This window comes from Manis javanica, chromosome 6 (assembly GCF_040802235.1).
Source record: "Manis javanica isolate MJ-LG chromosome 6, MJ_LKY, whole genome shotgun sequence".
Lineage (NCBI taxonomy): Eukaryota > Metazoa > Chordata > Mammalia > Pholidota > Manidae > Manis > Manis javanica.
In genome coordinates this window covers 107,271,303-107,296,943 of record NC_133161.1, presented here as the reverse complement: position 1 = coordinate 107,296,943, position 25,641 = coordinate 107,271,303, and the positions used below count along the sequence as shown (strand labels likewise).

At 37.9% G+C, this 25,641-nt stretch overlaps 1 protein-coding gene across 3 annotated transcripts in view; it reads right to left on the bottom strand.

The window, feature by feature from the left end:
• LOC118967753 (LanC like glutathione S-transferase 2) overlaps positions 1-25,641 on the bottom strand; it is a 177,603-nt gene that overhangs the window by 139,398 nt on the left and 12,564 nt on the right. For all 3 annotated transcript variants that reach the window (XM_073239176.1, XM_073239178.1, XM_073239177.1), the window contains exon 2: positions 14,394-14,511. In XM_073239176.1, coding sequence (XP_073095277.1) covers positions 14,394-14,511 — 118 coding nt within the window. The remainder of the gene's footprint in view (positions 1-14,393; positions 14,512-25,641) is intronic.

Below are 25,641 nucleotides of genomic sequence, written 5' to 3'. Positions count from 1 at the left end.
GCCTACAGCCACCGCTATCACCATGAAAAGGCAAAAAAATTTAGTCCAGTCCAAGATAGTTCAGCCAACACCTGAGAGAGAATCTGCAGAGATAGACCTAACCAGTATCCCTGAAAAAGAATTCAAAATACAAATCATAAACATGCTGACAGAGCTGCAGAGAAATATACAAGAGCTAAGGGATGACATCTGGAGGGATATTACAGAAGTGAAACAAACTCTGGAAGGATTTATAAGCAGAATGGATAAGATGCAAGAGGCCATTGATGAAATAGAAACCAGAGAACAGGAACGCATAGAAGCTGATGCAGAGAGAGATAAAAGGATCACCAGGAATGAAACAATCTTAAAAGAACTGTGTGACCAAACCAAAAGGAACAATATCTGCATTATAGAGATAACAGAAGAAGAAGAGAGAGAAACAGGGATAGAAAGTGTCTTTGAAGAAATAATTGCTGAGAACTTCCCCAAACTGGGGTAGGAAATTGTTGCCAGACTACGGAAGCACACAGAACTCCCGAGAGAAGAGATCCAAAGAGGACAATACCAAGACACATAATAATTAAAATGACAAAGATCAAGGACAAAACAGAGTATTGAAAGCAGCCAGAGAGAGAAAAAATGTCACCTACAAAGAAAAACCCATCAGGCTATCATCAGACTTCTCAACAGAAAACTTACAGGCCAGAAGAGAATGGCATGATATATTTAATGCAATGAAACAGAAGGGCCTTGAACCAAGGATACTGTATCCAGCACAATTATCATTTACATATGAAGGAGGGATTAAACAATTCCCAGAAAATCAAAAACTTGAGGGAATTTGCTTCCCACAGACCATCAATACACAGTATCTTAGAGGGACTGCGCTAGATGGGAGCACTCCTAAAAATAGCACAAAACAAAACACCCAACATATGAAGAATGGAGAAGGAGGAATAAGATGGGAGAGAAATAATCATCAGACTGTGTTTATAATAGCTCAATGAGCAAGTTAAGTTAGACAGTAAGGTAGTAAGGAAGCTAACATTGAACCTTTGGTAACAATGAACCTAAAGTCTGCAATGGCAATAAATACATATCTTTCAAGAATCACCCTAAATGTAAATGGACTGAATGCATCATTCAAAAGACAGAGAGTAAGAGAATGGATAAAAAAGAAAGACCCATCTATAAGCTGCTTACAAGAGACTCACCTCAAACCCAAAGACATGCACAGATTAAAAGTCAAGGGATAGAGACAGATATTTCATGCAAACAACAGAGAGAGAAAAGCAGGTGTTGCAATACTAGTATCAGACAAAACAGACTTCAAAATAAAGTAACAAGAGATAAAGAAGGACATTACATAATGATAAAGGGCTCAGTCAAACAAGAGAATATAACCATTATAAATACATATGCACCCAATACAGGAGCACCAATATATATGAAACAAATACTAACAGAATTAAAGGAGGAAATAGAATGCAATGCATTTATTTTGGGAGACTTCAACACACCACTCACTCCAAAGGACAGATCCACCAGACACAAAATAAGTAAGGACGCAGAGGCATTGAACAACACACTAGAACAGATGGACCTAATAGACATCTATAGAACTCTACATCCAAAAGCAACAGGATACACATTCTTCTCAAGTGTACATGGAACATTCTCCAGAAGAGACCATATACTAGGCCACAAAAAGAGCCTCAGTAAATTCCAAAAGATCGAAATCCTACCAAACCAACTTTTCAGACCACAAAGATATAAAACTAGAAATAAATTGTACAAATAAAGCAAAACAGCTCACAAACGCATGGAGGCTTAACAACATGCTCCTAAATAATCAATGGATCAATGACCAAATTAAAATGGAGATCCAGCAATATATGGAAACAAATGACAACAAAATAAAGCCCCAACATCTGTGGGACGCAGCAAAAGCAGTCTTAAGTGGAAAGTATACAGCAATCCAGGCATATTTAAAGAAGGAATAACAATTCCAAATGAATAGTCTAATATCACAATTATCGAAATTGGAAAAAGAAGAACAAATGAGGCCTAATGTCAGCAGAAGGAGGGACATAATAAAGATCAGAGAAGATATAAATAAAATTGAGAAGAATAAAACAATAGAAAAAAAGCAATGAAACCAAAAGCTGGTTCTTTGAGAAAATAAACAAAATAGATAAGCCTCTAGCGAGACTTATTAAGAGGAAAAGAGAGTCAACACAAATCAACAGAATCAGAAACAAGAAAAGAAAAATCATGACAGACCACACAAAAATACAAAGAATTATTAGAGAATACTATGAAAACCTATATGCTAACAAGCTGGGAAACCTAGGTGAAATGGACTGTGGCATGATATATTTAATGCAATGAAACAGAAGGACCTTGAACCAAGGATACTGTATCCAGCACGATTATCATTTAAATATGAAGAAGGGATTAAACAATTCCCAGAAAATCAAAACTTGAGGGAATTTGCTTCCCACAAACCATCAATACACAGTATCTTAGAGGGACTGCGCTAGATGGGAGCACCCCTAAAAATAGCACAAAACAAAACACCCAACATAAGAAGAATGGATAAGGAGGAATAATACAGGAGGTTTCCTAGGAGGTTCCTAGAAAAATACAACCTTCTAAGACTGACCCAGAAAGAAACAGAAAATCTAAACAGACCAATTGCCAGCAATGAAATTGAAGCAGTAATCAAAAAACTACCCAAGAACAAAACCCCCAGGCCAGATGGATTTACCTCGGAATTTTATCAGACATATAGAGAAGACATAATACCCATTCTCCTTAAAGTTTTCCAACAAATAGAAGAGGAGGGAATACTCCCAAACTCATTCTATGAAGCCAACATCACCCTAATACCAAAACCAGGCAAAGACCCCACCAAAAAAGAAAACTACAGACCAATATCCCTGATGAATGTAGATCTAAAAATACTCAATAAAATATTAGCAAACCGAATTGGAAACTACATCAAGAGGATCATACACCATGACCAAGTGGGATTCATCCCAGGGACGCAAGGATGGTACAACATTCGAAAATCCATCAACATCATCCACCACATCAACAAAAAGAAGGACAAAAACCACATGATCATCTCCATAGATGCTGAAAAAGTATTCAACAAAATTCAACATCCATTCATGATAAAAACTCTCAACAAAATGGGCATAGAGGGCAAGTACCTCAACATAATACAGGTCATATACGATAAACCCACAGCTAACATCATACTGAACAGCGAGAGGCTGAAAGCTTTTCCTCTGAGATCAGGAACAAGACAGGGATACCCACTATCCCCACTGTTATTCAGCTTACTACTGGAGGTCCTAGCCACAGCAATCAGACAAAACAAAGAAATACAAGGAATCCAGATTGGTAAAGAAGTCAAACTGTCACTATTTGCAGATGACATGATATTGTACATATAAAAAACCCTAAAGACTCCACTGCAAAACTACTAGAACTAATACCGGAATTCAGCCACATTGCAGGATACAAAATTAACACACAGAAATCTGTAGCTTTCCTATACACTAACAATGAACTAATAGAAAGAGAAATAAGGAAAACAATTCCATTCACAATTTCATCAAAAAGAATAAAATAACTAGGAATAAACCTAACCAAGGAAGTGAAAGACCTATACCCTGAAAACTATAAGACACTCTTAAGAGAAATTAAAGAGGTTACTAACAAATGGAAACACATCCCATACTCCTGGCTGGGAAGAATTAATATCGTCAAAATGGCCATCCTACCCAAAGCAATATACAGATTCAATGCAATCCCTATTAAATTACCAACAGCATTCTTCAACGAACTGGAACAAATAGTTCAAAAATTCGTATGGAACCGCCAAAGACCCCAAATAGCCAAAGGAATCCTGAGAAGGAAGAACAAAGTGGGGGGATCTCGCTCCCCAACTTCAAGCTCTACTACAAAGCCACGGTAATCAAGATAATTTGGTTATGGAAGAAGAACAGAGTCACAGACCAGTGGAACTGAATAGAAACTCCAAACATTAACCCAAGCATATATGGTCAACTAATATTCGATAAAGGAGCCATGGACATACAATGGGGAAATGACAGTCTCTTCAACAGATGGTGCTGGCAAAAGTGGACAGCTACATGTAAGAGGATGAAACTGGATCACTGTCTAACCCTACACACAAAAGTAAACTCCAAATGGATCAAAGACCTGAATGTAAGTCATGAAACCATAAAACTCTGAGAAAAAAACATAGGCAAAAATCTCATGGACATAAACATCAGTGACTTCTTCATGAACATATCTCCCTGGGCAAAGGAAACAAAGCAAAAATGAATAAGTGGGACTATATCAAGCTAAAAAGCTTCTGTACAGCAAAGGATGCCATCAATAGAACAGAAAGGTATCCTACAGTATGGGAGAACATATTCATAAATGACAGATCTGATAAAGGATTGACATCCAGAATATATAAAGAGCTCACACACCTCAACAAACAAAAAGCAAATAATCCAATTATAAATGGGCAGAGGAGCTGAATAGACAGTTCTCTAAAGAAGAAATCCAGATGGCCAACAGGCACATGAAAAGATGCTCCACATCGCTAATCATCAGAGAAATGCAAATTAAAACCACAATGAGATATCACCTTACACCAGTAAGGATCGCCATCATCGAAAAGAACTAGAAATGTTGGCGAGGTTGTGGAGAAAGGGGATCCCTCCTACAGTGCTGGTGAGAATGTAAATTAGTTCATTGTGCAAAGCAGTATGGAGGTTCCTCAGATTGCTCAAAATAGAAATACCATTTGACCCAGGAATTCTACCTCTAGGAATTTACCCTAAGAATGAAACAGCCCAGTTTGAAAAAGACAGATGCACGTCTATGTTTATTGCAGCACTTTTTACAATAGCCAAGAATGGAAGCAACCTAAATGTCCATCAGTAGATGAATGGATAAAGTAGATGTGGTACATATACACAATGGAACATTATTCATACATAAGAGGAAAACAAATCCTACCATTTGCAACAACATGGATGGAGCTAGATTGTATTATGCTCAGTGAAATAAGCCAGGCGTAGAAAGACAAGTACCAAATGATTTCACTCACCTGTGGAGTATAAGAACAAAGAAAAACTGAAGGAACAAAACAGCACAGAATCACAAAACCCAAGAATGGACTAACAGTTACGAAAGGGAAAGGGACTGGGGAGGATGGGTGGGGAGGGAGGGATAAGGGCAGGAGAAGGAAAGGGGACATTACGATTAGCATATATAATGTGTTAGGGGGCACGGGGAGGGCTGTGCAACATAGAGAAGACATGTAGTGATTTTAGAGCATCTTACTACGCAGATGGACAGTGACTGTGAAGGGGTATGTCGGGAGGACTTGGTGAAGGGGGCAGCCTAGTAAACATAATGTTCTTCATGTAATTGTAAATTAATTTTAAAAAATTTGCTTTTCAGTTTTGGAAGTTCTAATTGTCATATCCTCAAGCTCTGTGATTCTTTCCTTATCTGTATCAGGTATTTTAATGAGCCTATCAAAGGAAGTCTTCAGTTCTGTTAGAGTGTATTTGATTTTTAGCACTTTCGTTCAATTCGTTCTTTAGCATTTCCATATCTCTGCATACATTATTCAGGATTTCTTGCACGTTGTCTACTTTTTTCACTAAAATCCTTATCACAGTAATCACGGTATTTCAAAATTTCTCTTTTTATAATTCTAACATTCCTGTCATATCAGATTCTGATGTTTGTTTAGTGTCTTCAAACTTTTATTTCCCTTTTATTATGCCTTGTAATTTTTTACTGAAAAGTGGACATTTTAAACTGGTTAAAAAAACTGCAGTAAATAGCTGTTTAGCAATGTTTTATTAAGGAGTGTGGAAATGGAAGGGTTTTATGGTTCTGATTAAGTGTCAGTTGAATGGTGAGCCTATGCCCATAAACCATGAACATCACCAGTGCTTCTCAGTGTTTTTCTCCCCTTAGGTTGGGTGGCATGGCTACAGGGGCTGGAATTTGGTGCTTCCTTTCTCCCACACAGAAGGCTAGAGGAAACTGTAGTTAGGTACTCCCTTCTCCCAGGGAGGTTAGGCTCTGGTAAACTAGTTTCTTGTGAGAGTTAGCTTTGTGAAGAACAGAATGCTCTGGCATATTTCAAAACTGCTTTGCTTTTCCCTACCCCTGCCTTCTGGAAGCCTGAGGGGATTTTTCTCCAGTATTCAAAAAAAGAACTGGAGTTAACCTAACAAAATAAGTATACTTCCCTATGACTGGGACCCCTCCAGTTTTTTAGTTCCCATATTTACCCACACTGAGCCTCCAGCAATTTTTTCAATTGCAGCTTAGGTTTCTTATCCCCACATTGGTTCCTGTGCAGACCTTGTGGGTTTGTGCTCCAGTGAACTGTCATTCTTTGTCATCTCCCTATTCCTCCTATTTCTGATGTCACCTTCTCCCCTGTAACCTAATCTCTCTGACAGATCTAAAAAAAAGCTGTTGATTTTTCAGTTCAGCTTTCTATTTGTTAGGATGTTGTGGCACGTTCTGAGGTCCTTACATGTCAGACAGGAAATTGGATGTCCATTTTCAATTAATTTTTCTTCCTTTTTCTTTGTATGGTTTGCTGTGATTTCTGTGGTATCAGTTCTTTCTTCAGTTCTTTGTAATTAGTTCATTTCTAAAGTGATTTTTGTCCTTTTCTTCACTTTTTTAGTTCTGTCAATTCTTATTTCACATCGTCCTATTGTTTTTCCATCTTTGAGTTCCATTACTTCTGCTTTGGGAATCCTGCTGAATTTAAGCTACAAAATTGATGTTCAAAATAGTGTAACCTTCCTCCACATTGTAGTGATATTTTCCTGATACATTTTCTTCTTCCATTAAAAACCTTTGATTTTTCTTTTTTCCCCTAATATATATAAAATTGTTGATTTTTTTCATGAATTTGAATTAGATGTATGTTTCTGGATCAACAATTAACAGGAAGATGCTCTAACAAAAATGGTTTGAGTAGCTTTCCAGGTTTTTTTGGTATCAAGGATACTCTCTTATTAAGTGATGAACAGTTTATTTAATACATGATGACTTTGGAGTCCAAATTTCCTTTAATTCCCATACTTGTTCTCATTTCAGAAGGGCTCCTATCATCGCTGTTTCACTCATTACTTACACCATGTTACCCAGTGCCACCAGGGATGAGCCTCCTGCCTTATAAGTTAATCCTCTTTTCTTAGAATACTGGTTTTAAAGAAAGCTTGTAACCATTGTTCCCTATACACTCTCCATGCCTTTTTCCCTGCATCTCTCATCCACTTCACACATACATAGAGCCTCAAAAAATCCCTCTCAGGGTGTGTTTCACTACTGGAAATAATTATCTGTTGATCCGAGAGGGGGTAGCAGCAGGACAGACTTTTGCCACCCCCGGATTCTTTGCTTTCCTAACCAGCGACACATTATGGCTTTTCACAGACATTTTGGGTGCTGCTTTTTTTTTCACCCAGTATTACTTGTGTATTTCCTATTTCATGATTTAGCTAAAGGGATAAATTGTGTATGCTTCATTCACTCTTATATTGTATAGTTTTAGGAGAAAAGAAAGGGAGGTATAGGTCCAGATGGATTCCATACTGCTACCTGAAGCCCAAAACCCTAAATATTTTAAACCATTCAAACAAAATATCTCCATGATTGCTCTTTTAGTGATTCCAAAAAAATGGGGATTAAAAAAAATTCTGACTCTTTGAATCCTTCCCAGAGTTCCTGATGTAGCTCTTCTGGAGTGGAAGCTGTTCATTATATCTTTTATTATTTTTATGAAGCAATTTTTATTTATTGTAAAGCTCTCTGAAAGATTCTGATGAATGGCAAATTTGGGACTGAACAGTCACAGTTAAAACCCCATTTTCAACGGGAAGTACTTTAAGTGTAATTTTTTTAAGGGAAACCTGCACTACAATAAGTATGTTTTATTTTCCTTTCAAAACATCCTTATTCTTTGTATTTTACATCAACTTAGCTAAAATTAACTAATTGTACACTTAGGATAAATTTATTTGGCGCTGTTAAGTGACCTAGCTCCATGTCTGTCTGGGTTTAAAACTTAGAAAAATATAAGTCTAATGTCACTATGTAAATGTTGTATTCATAAAAGGAAAACATTAAATAAAGCATCACATAAATTAATTTAAATATAAACACCAATAAAGAAAGACCAGGATCACCATGTGTGGTTGTGCATTGTAAAACTAGGTATCTTGTTCATGGTGACTCTAACATCTATACTGAGGCTATACTTTCATTGGTTAGACCATAAAAATTTAGCAATACCCCAGGCACCAGCACTGCACCCCTGCGACCCCTGACCCCACTCCAGGGGCTGAGCAGCCTAAGAAACAGAGCTTCAGGGCACTAGAGGGCGCCACATAGAAATATGAAATGTCTCCTTTGACCAAAATCTCACAAACCCCAGAAAAAGGGCCAAATGAAACTGAACTCACCAATCTTCCTGAAAGAGAGTTCAAAATAAAAATCATAAACATGCTCATGGAGGTACAGAAAAATATTCAAGAACTCACGAACGAATTTAGGATGGAAATACAATCATTAAGAAATTCCATATCTGAAATGAAACATAAAATGGAGGGATTTAAAAGTAGATTAGATGTAGTAGAAGAGATGTTAAATGGAATGGAAAATAGAGAAGAGGAATACATAGAAGCTGAGGCACAGAGAGAAAAAAGGACCTCTAAGAATGAAAGAGTATTGAGGGAACTATGTCACTAATCCAAATGGAACAATATTTGTATTATAAGGGTACCAGAAGAAGAAGAGAGAAAAAAAGATATAAAAAGTGTCTTTGAGAAGGTAATTGCTGAAAACTTTCCCAATCTGGGGAAGGAGATAGTCTTTTAGGCCATGGAGGTGCACAGATCTCCCAACACAAGGGACCCAAGGAAGACAACACCAAGACATATAAATAATTAAAATGATGAAGATCAAAGGAGAGACCTTTAAAAGTAGCTAGAGAGAGAAATAAGATCATATGCAAAGGAAACCCATCAGGCTGGATCAGATTTCTCAACAGAAACCTTACAGGCCAGAAGGTAGTGGCATGATATATTTAATGCAATGAAGCAGAAGGGCCGTGAACCATGAATACTCTACCTGGCAAGATTATAATTTAAATTTAAAGGAGGGATTAAATAATTTTCAGATAAGCAAAAGCTGAGAGAATTTACCTCCCACAAATCACCTCTACCATGTATTTTAGAGGACCTGCTATAGTTGGAAGTATTCCTAAGGCTAAATAGCTATCAGCAAGGGAAATAAAACCAAAGCAAAGTAAAACAATCAATTTCTAAGCACATGCAAAATCAAATCAACTACGCCTAAAGTCAGTCAAGGGATAGACAAAGAGTACAGATTATGATACCTAATATGTGAGAATAGATGAAGAAGAAAAAGGAGGAAAAAAAAGAACCTTTAGGTTGTGTTTGTGGTAGAATACTAAGTGAGATAAATAAGACTGTTACATAGTAAGGGAATTACCCTTGAACCTTTGCTAACCACGAATCTAAAGCAAACAAAAGCGGTAAGTACCTAGCTATCGATAATTACCCTAAATGTAAATGGTCTGAAAGGACCAATCAAAAGACAGAGTCACTGAATAGATAGAAAAACAAGACCTGTCTATATGCTGCCTACAGGAGACTCACTTCAAACCCAAAGACATACACAGACTGAAAGTAAAGGGATGGAAAAAGAAATTTCATGCAACTAATAGAAAAAAGCAAGAGCTGCAGTACTTTTATCAGACAAAATAGACTTAAAATGAAGAAAGTAACTAGAGACAAAGAAGGTCATTACATAATGATAAAGGAGTCAGTCCAACAAGAGGATATAACTATTATAAATATGTATGCACCCAACACAAGATCACCTACATATGTGAAACAAATACTAACAGAATGAAAGGGGGTAATAGAATTCAATGCATTCATTTTAGGAGACTTCAACACACCACTCACTCCAAAGGACAGATCAACCACACAGAAAATTAGTAAGGAGACAGAGGCACTGAACAACATATTAAAAAAAAATGGACCTAACGGACATCTGCAGAATACTCCATCCAAAGCAACAGGATACACATTCTTCTCAAGTGCACATGGAACATTTTCAAGAATAGATCATATACTAGGCCACAAAAAGAGCCTCAGTAAATTCAGAAAGAATGAAATTGTACCAACTAGTTTCTCAGATCACAAAGGTATGAAATGAGAAATAAAATACACAAAGAAAATGAAAAAGTCCACAAACACATGGAATCTAAATAACATGCTCCTAAATAATAAATGAATCAATGACTGAATAAAAACAGAGATCAAGCAAGATATGGAGACAAATGACAACAATAATGCAACACCATAAAATCTGTGGGACACAGCAAAGGCTAGGCTAAGAAGGAAGTATATTGCAATACGGGCCTACCTCAGGAAGGAAGAACAATCCCAAATGAACAGTCTAAACTCACAATTAAAAGTAGAAAAAGAAGAACAAATGAAGCCCAATGTCTGTAGAAGCAAGGACATAATAAAGACTGAAGCAGAAATAAATAAAATTGAGAGAAATAACAATAGAAAGAATAAATGAAAGCAGGAGGTGGTTCTTTGAAAAAATAAACAAAATAGATAAACCCCTAGGCAGTCTTATCAAGAAAAAAAGACAGTCTACACACATAAACAATACAAAATGAGAAAGTAAAAATCACTACAGACACCAGAGAAATAGAAAGAATTATGAGAGAACACTATGAAAAATTATATGCTAATAAACTGGAAAACCTAGAAGAAATGGACAACTTTCTAGAAAAATACAACCTTCCAAGGCTGACCAAGGAAGAAACTGAAAATCAAAATAAACAAATTACCAGCAAGGAAATTTAATTGGTAATCAAAAACTACCTAAGAATAAAATCTCTGCACCAGATGGTTTCACTGCTAAATTTTATCAAACATTTAGTGAAGACCTAATACCCATCCTCCTCAACATTATTCAAAAAGTTGAAGAGGAGAGAATACTCCCAAACTCATTCTATGAGGCCAGAATCACCCTAAACCAAAACCAGACAAAGATACCACAAAAAAAGAAAATTCCAGACCAATATCCTGATGAACATAGATGCAAATATACTCAACAAAATATTAGGAAACCAAATTCAAAAAATACATCAAAAAGGTCTTCCATCATACTCATGTAGGATTTATTCCACGGATGCAAGGATGGTACCACATTCAAAAATCCATCAACATCATTCACCATATCAACAAAAAGGACAAAAACCACATGTCATCTCCATAGATGCTGAAAAAACATTGACAAATTTCAACATCCATTCATGATAAAAACTCTCAACAAAATGGGTATAGAGGGCAAGTACCTCAACATAATAAAGGCCATATATGATATCATAGTTAACAGGGAGAAGCTGAAACCTTTTCCTCTAAGGTCAGGAACAATACAAGAATGCCCACTCTCCCCACTTTTATTCAACATAGTTCTGGAGGACCTAGCCCCGGCAATCAGACAACACAAAGAAATAAAGGGCATCCAGAATGGCAAGGAAGAAGTTAAACTGTCCCTGTTTGCAGATGACATGATATTGTACATAAAAAACTCTAAAGAATCCACTCCAAAACTACTAGATCTAATATCTGAATTCAGTAAAGCTGCAGGATACAAAATTAATACACAGAAATCTGTTGCATTCCTATACACTAACAAAGAACTAGCAGAAAGAGAAATGAGGAAAACAATTTTATTCACAATTGCATCAAAAAGAAAAAAATACCTAAGAATAAACCTAACCAAGGAAGTGAAAGACCTATACTCTGAAAACTACAAGACACACATGAGAGAAAATAAAGAAGACACCAATAAATGGAAACACATCCCATCCTCAAGGATATGAAGAATTAATATTGTCAAAATAGCCATTCTGCCTAAAGCAATCTACAGATTCAATACAATCCCTATCAAAATACCAACAGCATTCTTCAATGAAGTAGAGCAAATAGTTCTAAAATTCATATGGAACCACAAAAGACTCTGAATAGCCAAAGCAGTCCTGAGAAGGAAGAATAAAGCTAGGGGGATTACGCTCCCCAACTTCAAGCTCCACTACAAAGCCACAAGAATCAAGACAATTGGTACTGGCACAGGAACAGACCTATAGACCAATGGAAAAGACTAGAGAGCCCAGATAAAATTCCAAGCATATATGGTAAATTAATATACGATAAAGAGCCATGGACATACAATGGGTAAATGACAGCCTCTTCAACAGCTGGTGTTGTGAAAATTGGACAGCTACATGTAAGAGAATTAAACTGCATTATTATCTAACCCCATACACAAAAATAAACTCAAAGTGGATCAAAGATCTGAATGTAAGTCATGAAACCATAAACTCTTAGAAGAAAACACAGGCAAAAATCTCTTGAATATAAACATGAGAAACTTTATCCTGAATGCATCTCCTTGGGCAAAGGAAACAAAATAAAAAATGAACAAATGGGACTACATCATGCTATAGAGATTCTGTACAACAAAGGACACCATCAGCAGAACAAAAAGACATCCTACAGTATAGGAGAATATATTTGTAAATGACATATCTGACAAGGAGTTAACATCTAAAATATACAAAGAACTCACACGCCTCAACACCCAAAAAGCAACTAACCCTATTAAAAAGTGGGCGGAGGATATGAAGAGACAATTCTCCAAAGATGAAATTCAGATGGCCAGCAGGCACATGAGAAGATTTTCCACATTGCTAATTATCAGAGAAATGAGATGATATCACCTCATGCCAGTTAGGATGGCCAACATAGAAAAGAATAGGAACAACAAATGCTGACAAGGATGCAGAAAAAAGGGAATCCTCCTACACTGCTGGTGGGAGTGTAAATTAGTTCAACAATTGTGGAAAGCAATATGGACGTTCCTCAAAAAACTAAAAATAGAAATACCATTTAATCCGGGAATCCCACTCCTTGGAATTTATGCTAAGTATGCAGGATTCCCGTTTCAAAAAGACATATGCACCCCGATGTTTATTGCAGCACTATTTACAATAGCTAAGAAATGGAAGCAACCTAAGTGTCTGTCAGAGATGAATGGATAAAGAAGATGTGGTACATATACACAATGGAATATTATTCAGCCATAAATAGAAAAAAACTCCTACCATTTGCAACAACATGGATGGAGCTAGAGGGTATTATGCTCAGTGAAATAAGGAAGGTGGAGAAACACAAGTACCCAGTGATTTCATTCATCTGTGGAGCATAGAGCAAAGCAAAAACTGAAGGAACAAAACAGCAGCAGACTCACAGAACCGAAGAATGCACTAATAGTTGCCAAAGAGAAAGGGACTGTAGAGGGTGTGTGGAAAGGGAGGGAGAAGAGGCTTAAGGGGCATTGTGATTAGCACACATAATGTAGGGGGCGTTATGGGGAAGACAGTATAGCACAGAGGAGACAAGTAGTGACTCTATAGCATTTTACTATGATGATGGACAGTGACTGTAATGGGACATGTGGTGGGGACTTGATAATGGGGGGACTCTAGTAACTATAATGTTGCTCATGTGATTGTATATTAATGATATCGAAATTAAAAAAAGGAATAATTAGACTTAAAAATTAGCAAAAAACATTATAAATTTATAGGTACACTGTCATTAGCAGTAATCATATGGTAATCTAATTCTTCAAGACAAGGTCTGTCTTTTGTTACTTTTATATTCCCTAAATAGCAATTCCAATGTTCTGGTTATATGGTAAATAAATAAGAAGGACGTAAAGATTAGTTCAGGTAAACTAATTTTGAAATTAAGTTTTTCAATGTAAAGTGTATTACTGGTTGCTTAATTATTTTTATCAAAATAAAAATTAAAATCTTTGTTTTATTTTAGAGCCAAATGTGTACAAGCAATAGGTTAGTTTATAGATAATGAACCAGAGAAATCACAAAACTGAAAACTGACACAAAGATCAAAGCAGCAAAAGCAAACAAAAAAATGACCCTAGAGCAAGTTTGCACTTATTACACATTTTCATGAACAATAATATATTAGTCAAATACATCATGTTATAGAAATATGACATACTATGTTGAAGTTCAATCTTTGGCAGAATTTCCTTAGAAATATAATTCCAAAGCATCTTGTCAATGAAGACAGTTTGAAACTTTATTTAAAGGATATAAACCTTTAGCATTTTAAAAGAAAAAAATTCAAATCCCAGTCTTATGTATCATAATCTAAAAGTAAAACATACCAATTACTTACACCCCATATTCTCACCTGTCCAACCAGTATAGGTAGAGCAATCATGTGGATCAGCTGTCTTCAGCCCTTCTTCCATTTGCTGTAGAAGATCTTTGATTTTGTTCTGGATCCTCCTTGCAAAATTATAAATAATCTGAGAACCAAAAGAAGACACAAATTTAAATTGCACAAGAATAGAACAGTGTGGTAGCAAATACTTTCAGTCTGAATAGGAAGAATGTAACAGACAAATTATATTACTTGGCCCATTTCAGTACTTCATTGACTAGAGGGAGTCTACTTTGGTTTTATAAGGTAAATTTAAATGAAATAATGCTCTATATGAACTATAAATCACAAGCAGGATTACACAAGTTGTAAGTACCAAAGAAAAAAAATGAAAGAAACAAGAAAAAGATGGATTTGACTACACAGATATTTTAACTTCTATGAGTGAAAGAACATAAGAAAGATGGTTTTTGATCATCTACATTTGCCCTCTTACAGCACTAAACTATGTTTTCTACCTTTATCTTGCATCTACCTACCACTTCAGCATTTTATTTAAAAATAATAATAATAATAATAATAATGGAGAAATGTGGGATTCACATATAAATCAAGTATAAAAATCAAATGAATAATCATAATTGACCTGATTGTTTATAGTTCATGAGTGATCAAAACTGAAAGTTTCTGTGATGACTGCCCTTGCACTGTTCACCATGTAAGAACTTATTCACTATGTAAGAACTTGTTCACCATGTAAAAACTTGTTCGTTATGCTTCAGAAGATTGGAGACTGTTGAGAATTAGGCTTGGGGTTGATTAATGATTGTGCATTGAGTCCCCTATACAGATTTTTATTGTTGTTAACAACCATATGATCAATAAATATGAGAGATGCCCTCTCAAGAAAAAAGAAAGATGGTTTAAAAGTTAATGAAAAGTAGAAATATTTGCAATATAAAACACAAAAAGGACCAGAATAATACAAAATAGATCAATGTACCTCCTAAAAAAAAAAATGACAAGCTTATGGAAAAATCTCCAATCACTTAGCAATTAATGAAATGTAAGTAAGTACAAATACTACAGATTGTCTAAATAATAAAACCACTTAAAATATTTGAACAACAAGGCTACCAGCTAAGGAAACAGATACTCTTGCATCTGGTAGTCTTTCCCAGGGGAAATTTAGCAATATTCCCAAACTCACAGTTGATATAGTACTGTTCAGGTTTTTCTGCTGTTAATGATTTTTTAAAAATCCAGTTGCTGTATCAATTGGTATGGTAATTAAAATACTGATTATGCCTATGGAATTGTCTACTCCAATATTTTTTGATTTTATGTATACTTTTTTTCTACCATTACGCACAGAAAAATTTATCACCGTGATGTCTCCCTGATAACTGACTCATTACCATAATGGAATGCCTCCTGTAGTACTTTAGAGAAATTATGTTACTGCAGTTAGGGCTTTCAGTGCAAATTTTACTGAAATTTGGGCATCTGGACAAAAGCCAACCCTAGAATTTGTTACAATTGGAATGTGGAAAAAATGGCAGAGTAAGAAGGCAAGGCAAAAACCTTCCTCCCATACACATGCCAAGGAAGCCACTACAGTGAATACAACTGACCCTGAAAATGACCTGAAGCCTGCAGAAGAGACCACCTACACCTGGGGAAGAAGAGGAGACCACACTGACAAGGGTAAAGTGGCAGAGCAACGATCAATCAGGACCCCAGCCCTTCCCCCATCCCAGCCCACAAAAGGGAGGGAGAGGAATGGAGTGGGGAGTGGACAGGCGCCCAGTAACTCTGCACACCTGACCCGATAGATCTGCTCTGGGAACAGGAGTCCATACTGAATCAGGCTTTGGTGATTACCGGGGCTGGACACCAGGAAGGGTGGGAACACTTGTGGAGCCTGATACTCCTGCTGCTTGTGGAGGTCAGGCATGCTTCAGCAGTCCCAGAGACTCAACACAGACATGGCAGTTTGAAAGACTTGCCAGCAGTGGGAGGGGTGCCAGAGGAGTCAGGGTTAGACGGGGCACTCTCCACAGAGGAACCAGCAAGTGAACTATACTTTCCAGCCATCCTCAGCCCATCTGGTTGAGTGTTTGCAAAGTCAGCTCCAAATGCTCCATCTCCCTCACTTGTGGCTCAGAGCTGGGGTGTGCTTCCCTGCATACCCAGCCAGCTGCTTGGTTGGCCCAGCAGTGGTCAGAAACGGTCAGACTTCACTGTCTGGCAGGCAAAGGGAGGTTTTCACAACTTTCTTGGCCCTCTCTCAGCCCAAATGGGGAGGCACCTGTGAGAGACAGCTCCAAGTAACCCATTTCCCTCACTGGTGCACCCCCCCTACATACTTACCCTGCCCACCCCACCGGGCCAGCATCCCCACCAATGCTGCCAGGCAGGCAGAGGGCAACCCTGCCCACAACTTCACAGATGCACTGCAATGCTCACAAAAGGCCCCTGCTGACAGATCAGCCACTGCCTGCAGACAGGCAAAAAGGCGGCCCTGCCCACAGCCCACCAACAGCAAATGCAGCTCCCCCACAAAGGAGAACTACGCACAGGTGAGCAAAGAGATGAGCTTCTGGGCACCACAGGGTGACTTCTTCATAAAGCCATTACTATCTAGATGAGGAAGCAGAGCAGATCCATCTAATACAAAGGAAGAAACACAGAAACCCTGACTAAATGAAGAGCCCAGGAATGTTCCCAAACAAAAGAACAAAATAAGACACCAGAAAGAAGGCTAAGTGAAACAGAGACCACCAGTCTTCTTGACAAAGATTTCAAAGTAACAGTCCTAATATGCTCACTGATCTGTGAATAGTATTGACTGTCTCAGTGAGAATATCAACAAGAGAGAACACTTGAGAAAGAGTCACTGAGAGCTGAAGAATACAGTAACTGAAATGAAATATACAGTGGAGGGAATGAATAATAGGTTGCTACAAGTAGAGGAGAGAGTCAATGAGATGGAAATTAGGAAACAAGAAAACAATGAATCTGAGGAACAGAGAGAATAAAGAATCTCTAGGAATGAAAGGATGTTGAGAGCTGTGACTACTCCAAAAAATATTTGCATAATAGGGGTACCAGAAGGAGAAGAGGACAGAAAGTCTCTTGAAGAAATCATAGCAAGAAATTTCTCCAATTTCAGTGTGGGGGTAAAGTACAGAATTTTCAGAATCTCCCACCTGGCCTTAGTCCATTTACATGTCAATAGGTATTTACTACTGCAGCTTCTCACAGCCTCTGGGGCAAGGGGTGGAGAGAGGATGGCCATCCTCTCCTTCCCTCTGATCCTGGTACATAATAGGTCTGGCATCTGTCAGTTGCCGGGGACTTGCCAAGAAGGGGCAGGTGGAGAAGTGACTGCAGAGGCAGAGACAGAGAACATGAAGAGGGCTGTGCTAGTGGAGACCCAGAAGAAAGGGAAGGAGCAAGAGTGGCAGCATTATGAGCAATAAAAAGCCCTTTCTCCCAACCTGCCTTTTCTCTTGACTGATTTTGGCTCCGCTGGTTCATTCGCCCAGAGCCAGGAATACCCGTTCCCTCCCTGGAGCTACACTGGGGAAGGAAATAGACACCCAGGTTCTGGAAGTACAGAGAGCCCCTAACAAAAGGAGCCCCAGGAAAACAAAACCAAGACACACAGTAATTAAAATGGCAAAGACTAAAGATAAGAGAGAGAATATTAAAGCAGAAAGAGAGGCAGACAGTTATCTACAAAGAAAACCCCATTGGGCTATCAGCAGATTTCTCAGCAGAAACTTTACAGGCTAGAAGGGAGTGGCATGAAATCTTTTAATGTACTGAAAGGGAGGGACAGAATTTTCCCAAACAAGGATGCTTCAAAGTGGTATAAAGCAAAACCACACTGGAATAGATATCAATCACTGGCTTTAAGACTCCTCCTAAGATTTGGCTGCAACTCTTATCCCACTTAATATGCAAAGCATGTTCAAAAGAAGACGTACATTTCTTCTTCAGTGTTTTCATGGTATCAATCTTTGAATCAGGATGAGAGTGCTCTTTTCACAGAGAGAGTAAGAGAGAGAGAGAGAGAGAGAGAGAGAGAGAGAGAGAGAGAGAGAGAGAGAGAGAGAGAGAGAAAGACAGATAAACAAACATTGCATGATGTTAGGCAAACCAACCACCCCAGTTCAGATCTTGAAAAAACTTTCAGGAAGTCAAATTCTTCTTCAGCCATATTTTTTCTACATACTTCATGAGAAAAATTATGGGGAAATAATTTTTTTCTGTCTGTCATCTCCTAAATTTTTTCTGTCTGTCATCTCCTAAAACACGTACATACACACATACTGTGCACCTCTCTGCCTCACCTGCAGGTTCTACATGAGGTGTGCATTTAGGCTAGCATGTTCATAGGCTGTGTTCCATATTACATTCAGAAAAAAATAAAAAGGATATATAAATTTTACAAATATTACAGGTGATTAAAATGAAATGACACAGGGGAGAGGAAAAAAGATGGCTTGAGAAGTGTGGCAGAAATCTCCCCCAAACCACATGTATTTTGAAAATACAGCAAATACAACTATTCCTAAAAGAGTGACTAGAAGTAACGGTACACTAGCCAGCCTACTTCCGGGAGAAGTCAACACCTCATGGAAAAGGGTAAAGCAAAAAGCCGCAAGCCATCAGGACCCAAGCACTCCCCCCTCCCCAGCTCACCGGCAGGAGGAAGAGAATCAGAGTGGGGAGGGAGTGGAAGCACAGGACTGTTAACCAGCACTAGAAATCTACCCTGAGAGCACAGACCCACACTGCATGGTGCTCTGGAGATTAGAGGGGCTGAAAACCAAAGTAAGAGACTAAGACTGTGAACAACTTCCCATAAATGGCTGCCCTGGGACAAAAGAAAAGCAGGAGCTTTGTAGGACTTCTCAACATAGGGCTGCTGAAGGGGCCAGCATTTAGGAGAAGGAACAGGTGGACAAAATTGTCCTGGCACCCTCAGCCCAGCAGGTTGGGAACTTTCAGGAGCTTCAGGTGCTCCATCCCCCTGGCTGGCAATGCATCCTGAGGTCCCTCACCATGACAAACAGCCTGCTGCTCCTTCCTCCCCACTGCCACCTGAGCACAAACCCACTGTCCTTACCATTGCTGCAGACGAGAAGGTGGGCAACCCCGCCTACAGAAACTACACAGCATAACATAGAGTCTTTTCTCTGCACACGGCAAACTGGCCCAGACAGTGGAGACAGGCACAGTGACAGGGGAGAACAAAAGGGCTTTTCCCTCCCTGCAAACACCTGTGCCACTTACCTGTGACCCCCGCCATAGCCTAGGCCAGCACAAGAGCAGCCCTATCCATGGCAGTTTAAGGGATTAACCCACAGGTCACTCTCTAGGAGCGGCTAACTAGCCCAGAAAGTGGAGACAGGCACTGCAGCAGAGAAGCACAAAAGGGCTTTGTCCTCGCGGCAAAACCTGCACTGCTCGCCTGCGACCCCAGCTGTCACCACAGGCCTTCCTGAAGGTGGCCCCACCCACAGCAGATAAGGGGACTAACACAGAGGCCGCTCCCTGCATGTGGTTAACTGGAACAGACAGTGGAGAAAGGCACTGCGTCCGGGAAGCAGGAAGGAACTTTGCCCTCCCAGCTGACACCCGGGCCATTCACCTGCAACCACTCCCATTGCTCCAGGACTATGAAAAGACAGAAGAACCTTGTTCAGTGCAAAACCCCTCAAACACCAGAAACAGGGCTTGGTGAGAGAGAAAGAAATTACTAGTCTTCCTGAAAAATATTTCAAAATAAAAGTCATAAGCATGCTAATGGAGCTACAAGAAGTACTGAACAGCTAAGGGACGAATTCAGGAGGGAAACAGACACCTTAAAAAATACAGTAACTGTAATGAAACAAAGGAGGGATTTAAAAGCAGATTAGATGAGGTAGAGGAAACGGTAAATGGAATAGAAATTAGAGAACAGGAATACAAAGAAGCTGAGGCAGAGAGAGAAAAAAGGATCTCTAGGAATGAAAATAATAAGAAAACTGTGTGACCAATCCAAACAGAACAATATTTGCATTATAGGGGTATCAGAAGAAGAAGAGAGAAAAAGGGACAGAAAGTGTCTCTGAAGAAATAATTGCTGAAAATGTCCCCAATATGGGGAAGGAAATAGTCTCTCAGACCATGGAAGTCCACAGACCTCCCAACACAAGGCACCCAAGGAAGACAACACCAAGCATATAATTAAAAAAATGGCAAAGACCAAGGACAAGGACAGAGTATTAAAGGCAGCTACAGAGAGAAAAAGATCACCTACAAAGGAAAACCTATCAGGGAATCATCAGACTTCTCAGCAGAAACCTTATAGGCCAGAAGGGAGAGACATGATATATTCAAAATAACAAAAAAGTAGAGCCTCAAACCAAGAATACTCTACCCTGCAAGATTATCATTTAAATTTGAAGGAGGGATTAAACAATTCCCAGATAAGCAAAATTTCAGGGAATTTATCTCCCACAAACAATCCCTACAGTGTATTTTAAAGGGGCTGGTCTGGATGGAAGTGTGCCTAAGGCTAAATAGCAGTCACTAGAGAAAATAAATTCACAGCAAAGGAAGAAGACCCATAAAGTACTAACCAAATGCAAAATTAAATCAGCTACCCACAAAGTCAGTCAAGAAATACACAAAGAATACAGAATATGACACTTAACATATAAACAGAGAAGGAATAAAAATAAGGGAGGAAAAAAAAAGACTCTTCAGATTGTGTTTATAAGAGCATAATAAGGTAGACTGTAGATAGCAAAGAAGCTGCCATTGTAGCTTTAGTAACCACAAATCCAAAGCCTGTAATGGAAATAAGTACATATCTATTGATAATCAGCCTAAATGTAAATGGTCTGAATGCACCAACCAAAATACACACATACAAAGAATGGATAAAAAAGAAAGACCCATCTATATGCTAGTTACAAGAGACCCACTTCAAACCCAAAGACATACACAGACTAAAAGTGAAGGGATAGAAAAAGATATTTCATGCAAACAATAGGGAGAAAAAGGAAGGAGATGCAATACTTGTGTCAGATAAAACAGACCACAAAACAAAGAAAGTAACAACAGACAAAGAAGTACATTATACAATGATAAAGGAGTCAGTTCATCAAGAAAATATAACCATTCTAAATAGCTATTCACCCAACATAGGAGCACACAATATGTACAAAAAATACTAACAGAATTTAAGGAAGAAATGGAATGTAATGCATTAAATTTATGATACTTCAACACACCACTCACTCCAAAGACAAATCAACCACACAGAAAATAAAGAGACAGAGGCACTGAAAGACACATTAGAACAGATGAACCTAACAGACATCTATAGAACACTCCATCCAAAAGTAGCAGGATACCCATTTTTCTCAAGAGCACATGGAACATTTTCGAGAAAAAAATCACATACTGGGCCACAAAAAGAGACTCAAAAAATTCAAAAAGATTGAAATTGTACCAACCAACGTCTTAGATCACAAAGGTATGAAACTAGAAATAAATTGTACAAAGAAAACAAAAAGGTTCACAAACACATGGAGGCTAGACAATATGCCCCTAAATAATCAATGGATCAATGACCAAATTAAAAGAGATCAACTAATATATGGAGATAAGTGAAAACAACAGTTGAACACCCCAAATTCTGTGACATGCAGTGAAGGCAGTTCTAAGAGGAAAGTATATAGATATTGAGGCCTATTTAAAGAAGGAAAAACAATACCAAATGAAGAGTCTAAATTCACAATTATTGGAACTGGAAAAAGAACAAATAAGGCCCAAAGTCAGTAGAAGTAGGGACATAATAAAGATCAGAGAAGAAATATATAAAATTGAGAAGAATAAAACAACAGAAAGAATCAATGAAAGCAGGAGCTGATTCTTTGAAAAAAATTAACAAAATTGATAAATCTCTAGCCAGACTTATCAAGAAAAAAAGAGAATTTAAACACAAAAAAATGAGAAATAAGAAAAGGAAAAATCATGACAGACACCACAGAAATAAGAAGAATTATTAGAGAATACTCTGAAAAATTATTTCCTAACAACCTGGATAACGTAGAAGAAATGAACAACTTTCTAGATAAATACAACCTTCTGAGGCTGACCCAGGAAGAAACTGAAAATTTGAAAAGACCAATTACCAGCAATGAAATTGAATCAGTAATCAAAAAACTACCCAAGGAAAAGAATCTCTGGACCAGATGTATTCACCACTGAATTTATCAGACAGACATTTAGAGAAGACATAATACCAATTTTCCTTAAACTTTTCCAAAAATTAGGAGAGAAGACTTCCAAATTCATTCTATGAAGCCAGTATCACTCTAATTCTGAAACCAGGGAAAGACAACACAAAAAAAGAAAATCAGAGACTAATATCCCTGATGAACAAAGAGGCAAGAAAACTCAACAAAATATCAGCAAACCAAATTCAAAAATACATCAAGAGGATCATACATCATGATCAAGTGGGATTCATCCCAGGAATGCAAGGATGGTACGACATTTGAAAATCCATCAACATCATCCATTACACATCAATAAAAAGAAGGTCAAAAATCATGTTTACATAGATGCTGAAAAAGCATTTGACAAAATTCAACATCAATTCATGATAAAAATTCTCAACAAAATGGGTATAGAGGGCAAGTACCTCAACATAATAAAGGCCATATATGACAAACCCACAGCCAACATCATACTTAATAGTGTAAAGCTGAAAAGATCTCCTCTAAGATCAGGAACAAGACAAGGATGCCCACTCTCCCCATTTTTATTCAACACATTACTAGAAGTCATAGCCATGACAATAAGACAACAAAAGAAATAAAAGGCATCTAGATTGGTAAGGAAGAAGTTAAATGGTCCCTGTTTGCAGATGACATGATATTGTACATAAAGAACCCTAAAGAATCCACTCCAAAATTACTAGATCTAATATCTGAATTCAGTAAAGTTGTAGGATACAAAATTAATACACAGATATCTTTTCCATTCCTATATGCGAATGATGAACTAGCAGAAAGAGAAATTAGGAAAACAATTTTATTCACAATTGCATCAAAAAGAATAAAATACCTAGGAATAAACCTAACCAAGGAAGTGAAAGACCTATAGTCTGAAAACTACAAGACAGTCCTAAGATAAATTAAAGGGGATACTAATAAATGGAAATTCATCCCATGCTTTTTGCTAGGAAGAACTAATATTGTCAAAATGGCCATCCTGCCTAAAACAATCTACAGATTCAATGCAATTGCTATGAAAATACCAATAGCATTCTTCAAAGAATTTGAACAAACAGTTCTAAAATTCATATGGAACCACCAAAGACCCCAAATAGCCAAAGCAATCCTGAGAAGGAAGAATAAAGCAGGGGGGATTGCACTCCCCAACTTCAAACTCTACTACAAAGCCACAGTAACCAAGAGAATTTGGTAGTGGCACAAGAACAGACCCACAGATCAATAGAACACAATAAAGAGCCCAGATATAAACCCACATACAATACATGATAAAGGAGCTATGGATACACAATGGGGAAAAGACTGCCTCTTCAATAACTTGTGTCGGGAAAACTGGACAGTGATATGTAAGAGAATGAAACTGGATTATTAACTCCATACACAAAAGTAAACTTGAAATGGATCAAAGACCTGAATGTAAGACATGAAACCATAAAACTATTAGAAGAAAACAGGCAAAAATCTCTTGAACGTAAGCATGAGAAGTTTTTTCCCGGGTAAATGTACTCAGGCAAGGGAAACAACATAAAAATGAACAAGTGGGACAACATTAAACTAAAAAGCGTGTCTACAGGAAAGACCTCTATCAGCAGAGCAGAAAGCCACCCTACAGTTTGGGAGAATATATTACTAAATGATTCATATAATAAGGGTTAACATCCGAAATAAAAAGCTTACATACTTCAACACCAAAAAATAAATAACCCAGTTAAGAAATGGGCAGATGACCTGAAAACATTTTTCTAAAGGAGAAATAAATATGGCCAACAGGCACATGAAAAGATGCTCTGCATAACTGGTCATCAGGGAAATGTAAATGAAAACCGTAATGACGTATCACCTCACACAAGTTAGAATGGCCACTATCCAAAAGACAAGAAATAACAAGTGTTGGCAAGGATGCAGAGAAAAGGGAACCCTCCTACACTGCTGGTGGGAATGACAGTTGGAGCAGTCACTGTGGAAACCAGTGTGGAGGTTCCTAAAAACACTAAAAACAGAAATACCATTCAATCCAGTAATCCCACACCTAGGAATTTACCCAAAGAAAACATTCCTGATTCAAAATGACATATGCACCCCTATGTTTACTGCAGCACTATTTACAATAGCCAAGTTATGGAAGCAACCTAAATGTTCCTCAATAGATGAATGGATAAAGAACAGGTGGTACACATACACAATGGAATATTATTCAGTCATAATAAAAGGGAATCCTGCCATTTGCAAAAACATGGATGAACCCAGAGGGTACTATACTAAGTGAAATAAGCCAGGCAGAGTAATACATATACCACATGATTTCACCTATTTGTGGAATCTAAAAACAAAAGAAAAGAAAATGAACAAAATAGCAGTAGACTCATAGACACTGAAAAGTGACTGGTGGTTATCATGGGGTGGGGGGGGTTTGGGTAGGTGGGTGAGGAAGGTGAGGGAGATAAAAAGACATAAAAATTCTCAGTCATAATGTAAGTTGGTCACGGGGATGGCAGTAGAGCATGGAGAATATAGCCAATAGTTATGCAACAATTTCCTATGCTGACAGATAGTAGGTGTACTAGAGGGGGTGAGGACTTAATAATATGGGCAATGGTTGAACCACTGTGTTGAATACTTGAAAGCAATGTGACATTGTATATCAATGATACCTCAATGAAAATTTTTAAAATATACCTGAGTTTATCTTTTAACATCACTTAACCCTTCAAGTGCCACATAAATGTCATCTTATCTGAAAAGCCTTCCCTCATGCCAAGAGGGGGAAAAATTTTTCCCTCTCTCCTTCTAGGTTATTCTTACCTGAGACCACCTCTCCCCCTGTAATAAAACACAGATAAACAAGAGAAAAACAAACAGAAGTTCCCAAACAAGAACGTATACCATGTATACCTCATATATGCGGGGGAGATACATCCAGGAAAATGAGTAACTCCCCAAGAGGGCTCAAGCTGCCATTTAAATACCAT